The 13,846-nt window shown below is 41.9% G+C and overlaps 1 protein-coding gene across 1 annotated transcript in view; it reads right to left on the minus strand.

Moving 5' to 3' along the window:
* LOC132676566 (beta-galactosidase-1-like protein 3) overlaps window positions 1-13,846 on the minus strand; it is a 59,429-nt gene that overhangs the window by 5,342 nt on the left and 40,241 nt on the right. The window contains 8 exon segments of the mRNA XM_078432966.2: window positions 9,034-9,145; window positions 9,433-9,520; window positions 9,953-10,031; window positions 10,664-10,735; window positions 11,062-11,202; window positions 12,058-12,164; window positions 12,835-12,915; window positions 13,524-13,661. Of these exon segments, the coding sequence (XP_078289092.1) occupies window positions 9,034-9,145; window positions 9,433-9,520; window positions 9,953-10,031; window positions 10,664-10,735; window positions 11,062-11,202; window positions 12,058-12,164; window positions 12,835-12,915; window positions 13,524-13,661 (818 nt within the window).

Consider the following 13,846-nt stretch of genomic DNA (forward strand, 5'->3'; position numbering starts at 1 on the left):
GAAGGATTTTAATTCACACTTACAAACCTTCCCACACACACACAAAAAAATGTTAGCCCTACATGGTTCAACTAAGGAAATCTACCAAACATGTAAGAAATAATACCAGGCTTACACAAACTTTACTTCCCAAATCATTTCTGGGGGTCCTAAAACTTGGTACCAAAATATGACTAAGATATTTCAGTCACGAATATAAACACAAAAGTAGTCTTAATATTTATAGTAGTCAGAGATAGAAGATGGAGGCATAGGAAGACGCTGGGCTCACCTCGTCCAGCTGATCACTTAGATTCCACCCACATCTGCCTAACTAACCCAGAAAATCACCAGAACACTAGCAGAACAGACTCCCCTGAGCCAAGAGGCCCACAGAAGAGGGTAGGAAGGGCAGAGAGGCAGTGTATGCTACACAGACTGGCAGTAGAGAACCAGGGCAGTGGAGGGGCAGCCCGCCCAGCAAGGCAGAGCCCCAAAGTCTGGCTCACAAAGGTGGAGGGGCTGGATTCTGTGGGTCTGACAGCCAGCAGGACTTAACATCTGGAATGTTAAAAGTCAATAGCTCTGCTCTCAGAGAGTGGGGAGGGCGAGAGGACACCAGGAGGGAAAGTTGTTGAGTCCTGGAAGACAGAGCTCAGTTTGGCAGGTGAACAAAGGCGCTGGCAAGTGCAATATCCCTCTCCCATCCCCCAGCCTAAATTCCAAAGGGAACCAGTTCCTATCACTGAACTTGCTTGCACTGCAAAAATGCCCAACACTGTGCTTCTGTGGATCCATCCCTCCGACCAGCCTGCCTCTCTCCCAATGCTGCAGGGCTCCTCATGCAGGGGACCACCAACAGCAAAGCCAGCTGTGCCTGCCCCTCCCACCCCTGTGCACCTTGCGGACCCACCCTGGCTAATACGCCAGATCCCATAGAAGCAGCACCACAAGCCTGGCAGTGGGCAAGTGGCTCAGACAGGAGCCACACCACTCCACAGTGAGTCCTTGCCCCTGGGAGAGGGGAAGATAAGGTACACACCAGTCTGACTGTGGACCCAGCGGTGGGCTGGGGGCAGACATCAGATCTGACTGTGCCCCACCCACCAACACAAGTTACTCTGGACAGCACAGGGGAAGTGCCCAGCAGTTCGGAGCCACAGCAGGGACTACCCCAAATAGTGAAATGGAAGAATTCTCCTAAAAAGAAACTCCAGGAAGTAGCGACAGCTAATGAATTGATAAAAAACGATTTAGGCAATATAACAGAACAAAAATTTAGAATAATAGTCATAAAATTAATCGCTGGGTTTGAAAAAAGCACAGAGGACAGAAGAGAGTCTATTACTACAGAGATCAAGGGACTAAGAAATAGTCATGAGGAGCTAAAAAATGCTATAAATGAGATGCAAAATAAAATAGAGGCGGCCATAGCACGGATTGAAGAGTCAGAGGAGAGAATAGGTGAATTAGAAGATAAAATTATGGAAAAGAGGAAGCTGAGAAAAAGAGAGAAAAAAATTCAGGGTATGAGAGGAGAACTAGAGAAATAAGTGATGCAATCAAATGGAACAATATCCATATCATATGAATTCCAGAAGAAGAGAGACAGAAAGGGGCTGAAGGTGTACTCAAAAAAATCATAGCTGAGAACTTCCCTATCTGGGGAAGGAAACAGGCATTGAAATCCAAGAGGCACAGAGAACATCCTTCAGACATAACTTGAATCCATCTTCTGCATGACATATCATAGTGAAACTGGCAAAATACAAGGATAAAGAGAAAATTCTGAAAGCAGGTATGGGGGATCCTGGGAAGATGGCAGCGTAGGAGGATGCTGGGCTCACTGCACGTCCTGCTTATCACTTAGATTCCACCTACACCTGCCTAAATAACCCAGAAAACCACCAGAAGACTAGCAGAATGTAATCTCCGGAGCCAGGCACAGACGAGAGGCTCACGGAAGAGGATAGGAAGGGCGGGGAGGTGGTGCGTGCTCCACAGACTGGCAGGAGGGAGCCGGGGCAGAGGGGCGGCCCGCCAGCCAAGTAGAGCTCCCGAGTCTGGCTTGCAAAAGCACAGGTGCCAGACGGAGTGTGTTCCGACAGCAAGTAGGACTTGACATCTGGAAGGTTATAAGCTAACAGCTCTGCTCAGAGAACTGGAGGGCTGGAGGACAACAGGAGAGAGAGTTGTTGAGCCCCGGACGACAGAGCTCAGCTTGGCAGGGAACAAAGGCGCTCGCCAGCGCCATCTCCCTTGCCCATCCCCCAGCCAAAATCCCAAAGGGAACCAGTTCCTGCCAGGGAACTTGCTTGCACCGCACAGACACCCAACGCTGTGCTTCTGCAGACCCATCCCTCTGGCGGGTCTGACTCCCTCCCGGTGCCGGAGGAACCCTACCGAAGCAGATCTCCAAAGGAAAAGCGAGCTGAGCCTGCCCCTCCCACCCCTGTGCACCATGCCGATCCACCCCAGCTAATATGCCAGATCCCCAGCATCACAAGCCTGGCAGTGTGCAAGTAGCCCAGATGGGCCATACCACCCCACAGTGAATCACGCCCCTAGGAGCGTCTGACTGTGGCCCCAGTGGTGGGCTGGGGGCAGACATCAGGTCTGACTGCGGCCCCGCCCACCATCACAAGTTATTCAAGACAGCACAGGGGAAGTGCCCCACAGTCCTGCACCACTCCAGGGACTATCCAAAATGACAAAACGGAAGAATTCCCCTCAGAAAAACGTCCAGGAAATAACAACAGCTAATGAACTGATCAAAAATGATTTAAACAATATAACAGAAAGTGAATTTAGAAAAATAGTCATAAAATTAATCGCTGGGCTTGAAAACAGTATAAAGGACAGCAGAGAATCTCTTGCTACAGAGATCAAGGGGCTAAGGAACAGCCAGGAGGAGCTAAAAAATGTTATCAATGAACTGCAAAATAAAATGGAGACAACTATGGCTCGGATTGAAGAAGCAGAGGAGAGAATACGTGAACTAGAAGAAAAAATTATGGAAAAAGAAGAAGCTGAGAAAAAGAGAGAAAAAAAATCCAGGAGTATGAGAGGAAAATTAGAGAACTAAGTGATGCACTAAAGAGAAATAATCTACGCATAATTGGTATTCCAGAGGAGGAAGAGAGAGGGAAAGGTGCTGAAGGTGTACTTGAAGAAATAATAGCTGAGAACTTCCCGGATCTGGGGAAGGAAAAAGGCATTGAAATCCAAGAGGCACAGAGAACTCCCTTCAGATGTAACTGTAAATTGAATCGATCTTATGCACGACATATCATAGTGAAACTGGCAAAATACAAGGATAAAGAGAAAATTCTGAAAGCAGCTAGAGATAAACGTGCTCTAACATATAACAGGAGAACCAAAAGACTCGTGACCGATCTCTCTACTGAAATTTGGCGGGCCAGAAAGGAATGGCAGGAGATCTTTAATGTGATGAACAGAAAAAATATGCAGCCGAGAATCCTTTATCCAGTAAATCTGTCATTTAGAATAGAAGGAGAGATAAAGGTCTTCCCAAACAAAAACTGAAGGAATTCATCACCACTAAACCAGCCCTACAAGAGATCCTAAGGGGGATCCTGTGAGACAAAGTACCAGAGACATCGCTACAAGCATGAAACCTACAGACATCACAATGACTCTAAACCCATATCTTTCTATAATAACACTGAATGTAAATGGATTAAATGCGCCAACCAAAAGACATAGGGTATCAGAATGGATAAAAAAACAAGACCCATCTATTTACTGTCTACAAGAGACTCATTTTAGACCTGAGGACACCTTCAGATTGAGAGGGAGGGGATGGAGAACTATTTATCATGCCACTGGAAGTCAAAAGAAAGCTGGAGTAGCCATACTTATATCAGACAAACTAGACATTAAATTAAAAGCTATAACAAGAGATGAAGAAGGGCATTATATAATAATCACAGGGTCTATCCATGAGAAAGAGCTAACAATTATAAATGTCTATGCACCGAATACCGAAGCCCCCAAATATATAAAACAATTACTCACAAACATAAGCAACCTTATTGATAAGAATGTGGTAATTGCAGGGGACTTTAACACTCCACTTACAGAAATGGATAGATCATCTAGACACACGGTCAATAAAGAAACAAGGGCCCTGAATGATACATTGGATCAGATGGACTTGACAGACATATTTAGAACTCTGCATCCCAAAGCAACACAATATACTTTCCTCTCGAGTGCACATGGAACATTCTCCAAGATAGATCACCTATTGGGTCACAAAACAGCCCTTCATACATATACAAGAATTGAAATCATACCATGCATACTTTCAGACCACAATGCTATGAAGCTTGAAATCAACCACAGGAAAAAGCCTGGAAAACCTCCAAAAGCATGGAGGTTAAAGATCACCCTACTAAAGAATGGATGGGTCAACCAGGCAATTAGAGAAGAAATTAAAAAATATATGGAAACAAATGAAAATTAAAATACAACAATCCAAATGCTTTGGGACGCAGCGAAGGCAGTCCTGAGAGGAAAATACATTGCAATCCAGGCCTATCTCAAGAAACAAGAAAAATCCCAAATACAAAATCTAACAGCACACCTAAAGGAAATAGAAGCAGAACAGCAAAGGCAGCCTAAACCCAGCAGAAGAAGAGAAATAATAAAGATCAGAGCAGAAATAAACAATAAAGAATCTAAAAAAACTGTAGAGCAGATCAACGAAACCAAGAGTTGGTTTTTTGAAAAAATAAACAAAATTGACAAACCTCTAGCCAGGCTTCTCAAAAAGAAAAGGGAGATGACCCATATAGATAAAATCATGAATGAAAATGGAATTATTACAACCAATCCCTCAGAGATACAAGCAATTATCAGGGAATACTATGAAAAATTATATGCCAACAAACTGGACAACCTGGAAGAAATGGACAAGTTCCTAAAAACCCACAAGCTTCCAAAACTCAATCAGGAGGAAATAGAAAGCTTGAACAGACCCATAACCAGCGAAGAAATTGAATCAGTCATCAAAAATCTCCCAACAAATAAGAGTCCAGGACCAGATGGCTTCCCAGGGGAGTCCTACCAGACATTTAAAGCAGAGATAATACCTATCCTTCTCAAGCTATTCAAAAAAATAGAAAGGGAAGGAAAACTTACAGACTCATTCTACGAAGCCAGTATTACTTTGATTCCTAAACCAGAGAGAGAGAGACCCAGCAAAAAAAAGAGAACTACAGGCCAATATCCCTGATGAATATGGATGCAAAAATTCTCAATAAGATACTAGCAAATCGAATTCAACAGCATATAAAAAGAATTATTCACCATGATCAAGTGGGATTCATTCCTGGGATGCAGGGCTGGTTCAACATTCGCAAATCAATCAATGTGATACATCACATTAATAAAAGAAAAGATAAGAACCATATGATCCTGTCAATCGATGCAGAAAAGACCTTTGACAAAATTCAGCAACGTTTCTTAATAAAAACCCTCGAGAAAGTCAGGATAGAAGGAACATACTTAAAGATCATAAAAGCCATTTATGAAAAGCCCACAGCTAACATCATTCTCAATGGGGAAAAACTGACAGCTTTTTCCCTGAGATCAGGAACACGACAGGGATGTCCACTCTCACCAATGTTGTTTAACATAGTGTTGGAAGTGCTAGCATCAGCAATCAGACAACAAAAGGAAATCAAAGGCATAAAAATTGGCAAAGATGAAGTTAAGCTTTCACTTTTTGCAGATGATATGATATTATACATGGAAAATCCGATAGACTCCACCAGAAGTCTGCTAGAACTGATACATGAATTCAGCAAAGTTGCAGGATACAAAATCAATGTACAAATCAGTTGCATACGCTAATAATGAAGCAAAAGAAAGACAAATAAAGAAACTGATCCCATTCACAATTGCACCAAGAGGCATAAAATACCTAGGAAGAAACTTAACCATAGATGTAAAAGCTCTGTATGCTGAAAACTATAGAAAGCTCATGAAGGAAATTGAAGAAGATATAAAGAAATGGAAAAACATTCCGTGCTCATATATTGGAAGAATAAATATTGTCAAAATGTCAATACTACCCAAAGCTATCTACACATTCAATGCAATCCCAATCAAAATTGCACCAGCATTCTTCTCGAAACTAGAACAAGCAATCCTAAAATTCGTATGGAACCACAAAAGACCCCGAATAGCCAAAGTAATTTTGAAGAAGAAGACCAAAGCAGGAGGCATCACAATCCCAGACTTTAGCCTCTACTACAAAACTGTCATCATCAAGACAGCATGGTATTGGCACAAAAACAGACACATAGACCAATGGAATAGAATAGAAACCCCAGAACTAGACCCACAAACGTATGCCCAACTCATCTTTGACAAAGCAAGAAAGAATATGCAATGGAAAAAAGACAGTCTCTTTAAAAAATGGTGCTGGGAGAACTGGACAGCAACATGCAGAAGAATGAAACTAGACCACTTTCTTACACATTCACAAATGTAAACTCAAAATGGATGAAGGACCTGAATGTGAGACAGGAAACCATCAAAACCCTAGAGGAGAAAGCAGGAAAAAACCTCTCTGACCTCAGCCGCAGAAATTTCTTACTTGACACATCTCCAAAGGCAAAAAATTAAAAGAAAAAATGAACTATTGGAACCTCATGAAGATAAAAAGCTTCTGCACTGCAAAGGAAACAATCAAAAAAACTAAAAGGCAACCAACGGAATGGAAAAAGATATTTGCAAATGACATATCGGACAAAGGGCTAGTATCCAAAATCTATAAAGAAACTGACCAAACTCCACTCCTGAAAAACAAAGAATCCAGTGAAGAAATGGGCAGAAAACATGAATAGACACTTCTCTAAAGAAGACATCCAGATGGCCAACAGGCACATGAAAAGATGCTCAACATCGCTCCTCATCAGGGAAATACAAATCAAAACCACACTCAGATACCACCTCATGCCAGTCAGGGTGGCCAAAATGAACAAATCAGGAGACTATAGATGCTGGAGAGGATGTGGAGAAATGGGAACCCTCTTGCACTGTTGGTGGGAATGCAAACTGGTGCAGCCACTCTGGAAAACAATGTGGAGGTTCCTCAAAAAATTAAAAACAGATCTACTCTGCCCCAGCAATAGCACTGCTAGGAATTTACCCAAGGGATACAGGAGTGCTGATGCATAGGGGCACTTATACCCCAATGTTTATAGCAGCATTTTCAACAATAGCCAAATTATGGAAAGAGCCTAAATGTCCATCAACTGATGAATGGATAAAGAAGTTGTGGTTTATATACACAATGGAATACTACGTGGCCGTGAGAAAGAATGAAATATGGCCTTTTGTAGCAATGTGGATGGGACTGGAGAGTGTTATGCTAAGTGAAATAAGTCATACAGAGAAAGACAGTTACCTGATGTTTTCACTCTTATGTGGATCCTGAGAAACTTAACAGAAGACCATGGGGGAGTAGAAGGGGGAATAAAAAAAAGGACAGAGAGGGAAGGAGTCAAACCATAAGAGACCCTTAAAAACTGAGAACAAACTGAGGGTTGATGGGGGGTGGTGGGAGGGGAAAATGGGTGATGGGCATTGAGGAGAGAACCTGTTGGTTCTCTCCCAGGAGCACTCACCCAGGAGCACTGGGTGTTCTATGGGAACCAATTTGACAATAAATTTCATATTAAAAAGAAAAAAAATATATATATAGTAGTCAAACACTAGAAATAATATAAATGTCTATCAACAGTAGAATGATGGTTGAAGATTAATAAAGTATGATATTTTATAAAATGGAATCCTATACAACTATGAAAATGAATAAAGCCCCACAACATCATTTAATGGCTGAATCTCAGCAACAAAAAAAGCCACGCGGGGGGGGAGGGGGGGAAAGGCAGTTCAACTTACATGAAGTCTAAAGAAGAAGCACTGAATTGGAGTGTTAGAAGTCAAGATAATAGTTAGAGAGGAGAGGCAGTGATTGGGAGGGGTGCTGACAATATTTTATTTTTTTATTTCAAATAAATTACATGGTGTTCACTTTGTGATAATTTATTGAACTGTTCATTTATTTTGTGCATAATATTTCATGCATTTATGTCATTATGTGTATGTATATGTGTGTGTGTATATATATATATATATATATATACTAGGTAAAAATAGCTATACTAGGTAAAAATAGCTATACTAGGTAAAAATTACTGCACCCCCAAAGTTGCAGAATATAATTTAGGGAATGATCCCCTTCCTATTAATGGAATAATTGTGTATATGTTTTGGCAAAGTTATATATGAAATCGCACAAACTGTTGATATCACCAGCCTAATCCCCTGAACTCAAGAAATTTCTTATAGAAGTTTCTGTCTGTAAATATTACCTTTTAGGAACTAAACTCCTAGAAGCTTCTACCTAGCTGTCAATCTTACCTTTAGAAAGAAACTAAGGTACTGCTGGAATAGAAAAAGAAATATTTGAGGGCCACACCTGTGCAGAGGAACCAAAAATTGCTAGAAGTGACCTCAACCTCATGATAATGCTAAAACCCCTTCCGAATATCCATTCCAAGCCCTGCTAAAAGGAGTCTGCTTTCCCATCTTTAAGGGGACAGGCTTTGGAAATTATTTTTCATGATCTCCTTGTAGGCAACTCCACTTGGTATAGTCTCTATCCATAACTCACCAAGGAGTGGCCCATTTTGGTCCAGTGACATGGGTAATGTTTAGTCCTGAGAAGTAGAAAGGAATTGGAACAGGGAATAGATTAGAAGGAGAAATGTCATCATTTTCATTCTATAGCTTCCTATTATTTCGAATATTCCATTGTGTTCTGATTTATTATTTTTTTAATAATGATAAATTAGGAAGATTGAGAAATGTCGGAAGTCTTGTTCCAAATGAGAAAGAGAAAAACAAATAGAATAGGGAGGTATTCCTTCCAGGAACACTATAGCTTTGCTTCAAAACTCTTTTGAAAAGAATAGGTGGTTGGGACACCAGAAGAGATTAGGTCAGCTCACTTACAAGTAGTCTCAGGAAAGTGTCCTTGGGTGAAGAACCAGCCTTCAAGGTACCAAGGTAGAAGGCAGGGCCTGAATAGTTTTTTTGGACAGGCTTCCAGGTGGCAGAGCGGAGCCTAGAGAAAGAGCAGAGCGTTGAAAAAGACCCCCTCCTCTTTCTAGTGCCAACGTCTCCCCACTCAGAGCCCATAATTCTGATATCAGGGAGATATATTAGAAGCATTAAATCAGGAGTCAGGAGACTAGTTCTGGGGTTCTAGTCCTGACCTTAAAGCACTCTATAATCAGGGGTAAATCATTTCACTTTTCTGAATCTTGGCTCATCATCTGCAAAGTGAAGAGTTTGACATCTGTAAGCCCCCTGATCCCTCCAAGTGTTTTTTGGGCATAAGTAGGAACATACCTTTCAAAGAAGCTCATGGTCATCTCCAGAGAGTAGATAATAAAACCGTTCAAGGGAATGTTATCAATAGTGACAGATCCAGTTAATCCTGCAAGTGGGGGTAGGAAAGAATGTGGACAGGAACTAGACATTCTTCAGTGTCTGGAAAAGAAATGCAGACTGTATATGCCTGTGACAATGGCTCAGACAGGAGGGCAAACACTTGTCTGGCCTGCTATAACTGAAAGTTTCTTGTATGTTTCCATATTACCAAGAAAACGTCCCACTTAGTATCAGAACTTTCTCTGAAATTCCCAATGGGAGACTGGGCCTTGCTCCACAATAGGCCAAGACCCAACCTAACTGCTGTGTTTTCCTACCAGGAGAAGGCAGGACCAGGGAGAGGGAAGGAATTTGAGTCTTTGGTTCTGGGACCTAGGTATCCCACTGCTCAAGGGTTTCATTTTTTCCTCCCAAGTGCAATACTGCTTCAGTATAGGATCCAATTAACCATAAAGAGAGATTACAGCCTGTTTCCCACCTTTCCGCTGATCTTGAATTTTCCATGAAAAATTGACTCGTCCTTGATTCTCCACCAGGATTCTTAGAAGTTGACATTCCTAAGAAGAAGCAGAGGGACAGGGAGAGAGAAAGGAGAAGGTGAGGAGGCGGAGGGAAAAGGAGGAGGAGAAAGAGGAAGAGGAGAAGGAGGAGGAGAAGTAGTTGTTGACATTCCTGCTTGGGATAGACCAGTTCACAGAGACTACATGGCTACGTAGAGTTTTTACTCTAGAACCCATTCTCTTCTCTGAGTCCCAGATGGAAGTACAAGTAAATGGGAGAAAATGGGCTCTGCTCTAGAGCCCAACAATCCTCCTCTCTCATGAGGACTCTTTGTGTTCCTGTTCCAAACTCAATCTTCCGTTTTCCCTGCTGACTTGCCTTGGGAAAGAATTTGCCTTGACTCAACTGTGTGCCTTTGATCAGAGACCTAACCAGGGGCAGATGATTGACTCGGGGCCTAATGGGGAAGTTCCATTCACACTGAAGCGTGTATGCTGCAGCTCTGCTAAACTTGGACCTAGGAGATGCATTTATGCTTATAGCCCTAAATACTTGCTGCTGGAAACCCAAATGAGGAACAATACCAAAGGGCAGTGGCATAAGAAGGAGGTAGTCTATCTCAGGACCAGGCTATGACTACATTTGAGTCAGAGGTCTAAGGAAGCACCCAGACTCTTGAATCACATACCCTGATTTTAGGAATGTTCAACTTCTTAATACCATCACCCAGAAGTCCTATATTTTTCTCATTCAAAAACACCTGCAAAAGAAGAGTCAGCATCAGACTGGTAGGTGTACCTGAAGAAAGGAAAAGAGAGGCTCTGGTTTAGGGAACAGATCATTATGAAGTAAGGGGCTGGCCTTGGTGATCACAGATGGATAGAAGCTGACCAGGAGGCTTTCATACACTTAATTTGTGATAAAGCAGAAAGCAAGTTTCTTTGGTTTGACTTTATATTCCCAATGCCTCACAGATAGTAGGTGCTTGAAAATATTATCTAACAGTAAAGTGACCATTGACAATCCTTCCCAATAAGTCAGGCTAAATGTTCTGCTTACCTCCATAGACAGCCTGCTGACCCCTACCTGTGCTGTATCTTGAACATTAGCATGGAGAGAACCTCCACAGCAGATAAAAGTCTCATAAAGCACTAATCCATAGGACTGGCCATTCCCATTGTTTATAGGGAGGCTCTCCATGTTGACTGGTGTATGAGATATAACAGGCTGTGAGAGAAACATTGCAGAAACAGGAACCAGGATGATGAGAAGTTGGGATCCTTCTTCCACAGGTTCTTGTCATTTTTTGTTGTACCTCTTAATTGTCCCCAACAGATATTTGGATGAGAAATACTAAAACCAATGCAATGTGATAATGCTCTTTTGCATCATCTCCACGTCTTCACTGTCTGAAAAACTCAAGGGATGGTGGGAGCATGGTAGAGGGAAAAATTACTGCAATCATGCAATTAATCGGGTGAATAAGTTGTATTTCAACATAAACTAAGTTAAGTAAAGAATTATGCACTAAAGCAAACATTTAGTTAGCATCTACAATGTGCCGATCATGACTTTTTATCTAAAATAGTGATAGCAGAGGTGAAACTAATATGAATTCAAGAGTTAAAATTTTTCAAATAATTTTAACCTTTTCTTCAAAATAGTCCAAGTAATATAATTTTAAAGGGAGAGTATGAACCCATAAAAGTTCAGTGATTTGGCCTATTTGATTGTAGAGTCAAACTCGGTGTCATGGGTTCCTGGCTCTTAGTCTTTCCCATAGGGATCATGTAGTCCCACACAAGAGCATCTATCAGATGGGTTCATCTGAGCTGGCAAAGAGGATCCTCCAATATCTTGCCTCTCCCCCACCCTCATTCATTCTTCAGGTTGAAGCCTCTTCACAGTCTACCCAGAAAGTTTGTGGTTCTTACCCCATAATTCTAAATATGGGCATCCAAAGGATTTATTTTCACCCTTCCCAATAAAAAGTTCTTAAAGGATTCTCTACTCTGTGGCCTAAGGCCTTGTCCCCATGCCCCCAATGGTCAGCCCTCCATTCCAGTGCCAGGCAGTACTCACCTTATTTAAGTACTGTAGAACATCCCACAGTGGCAAATAAAGGGACGGTTTCACAGCGGGATACTCAGCCTTGGGAGAGAGCTTGGGTAAAGGGGGCAGATGCACTGCTGAAATGAAAATGAGCCATGGGGCAAGAAGTGCCTGAAATAACTACTGCCTTCTCCAAACTTCCTCAGCCCTACCCAAGAACTCTTGTACCCCAGAGCCAACAAGAGAAATGGGTCCTATCCTAGCATATGTGATACTTCTCCAAGAGTGATGAGAAACTGTAAATAACAGTTGGAACTATTTTGTATGCACAGATAGCTGATAGACACACACCTCTACAGGGTAATGTTGGTCATATAGACTAAAGGCTCTCAGGGAACAAGAACTGTACCTTATGCCTTCTGGCAATGCCAGTGCTCACTTACTTTCTAGAACATAGTAGATGATTGACTTTATTTAAACAAGTAAAATGAAGTAAGATAGCTTTTGCTATTTTATGTGAGGGTACTATGTCATCATATTAAGAGCTCTACAAATAGTAACTTAATTTTCACAGTCACTATAGGAGTCAAATATCATTGTCTTTATGTTTCAATGAGGAAACAGGTTTATGGGCTTAAAATACTCATGCAAAGCCACTTATCTTTTAAGTGGGAAAACTGGGATTTGAACTTAAGTTTGCCATAGGTCTTAAGTCTCCAAGTTTCTGCCCATGAGGGAACCTTCCCTTGCCTTACCCTTCCACTTCATCAGGAGAACCTCCCTCAAGTTAAAAATGTTGCTGAGTACCTACAACAGATCCAAAGAGTTTTCGAAGCTTGAAATATTTTTCTGTGTAATCCCCAGCCTCTGTCAGCACAGCATCATAGTCTGCAAGACACCAGGATATTTTCATTGGCAGGAAACCCTCCATAATAGACCCTGTTTCAGCACTTCTGTCATGAGACAGGTCAGGACTACCAGAGGGAGACAGAAGATACATGTTCCCCACCCCCTGGACCAGTCCATCCCAGGCTGGGGCGGGGTGGGAGGGTGCAAGTAATGCCACTTTGGAAGCATTCCACACAACACTTCCTGAGGATCTGAGGCTACCAAGACACTGGACTCATCTTTCTGTTTTACTTTCTAATGGACACTCCCTTCTTCCCTCAATCTGGATTGCCTTGGTGTGTCTATCAGTGCCCACACAGCAGTCACTATTTGTATTCTGTGTGTCTTAGAAGGTTCAAGTCAAGGGATCAGTATATATGATGAGTGAAGCAGGGCTCTAGGTCTGAGGCACCGCATCTATTCAATTACAGCCTGTTGGGGACATTATGAACATCACAAAAGAAAGGAAATTAGACAGGAAAATCCTGAATCCTCAGCATAAATTATAGGTCAAGAATTCATTGATGCTCAGGGCATGCTTTTGGAACCTCCTCTGTAGAGCTCCAGTACCACTATGCCAAGAGGTGACCATACCAGTGAGCACTTGCCATAACTAGTGACAACACCTCTGTGTTTCCCAAAATATGTGGCCCCATTCATGAAACCAAAGTTGGTTCCACCATGGAACATATATACATTGAAGGAGATTTCAGATGTGATAAATTTGGACACAGTATCCTCAACATCTGTAAAGGAGGAAGATAAGAACACAGAGAAAATTAAAAATTAAGACAGAAGCCTCTGATAAAATCTTATCATTCTCAAACCCCTCCCCCACATAATCAACTTAATTATTTTGCTCTCCAACCTCCACTAAGATTCTAACCAGAAAATAGGTGGAATTTACCACAACTATTCCAGGAAACCAAGT

Source organism: Panthera onca, chromosome D1 (assembly GCF_046562875.1).
Source record: "Panthera onca isolate mPanOnc1 chromosome D1, mPanOnc1 haplotype 2, whole genome shotgun sequence".
Taxonomy (NCBI): domain Eukaryota; kingdom Metazoa; phylum Chordata; class Mammalia; order Carnivora; family Felidae; genus Panthera; species Panthera onca.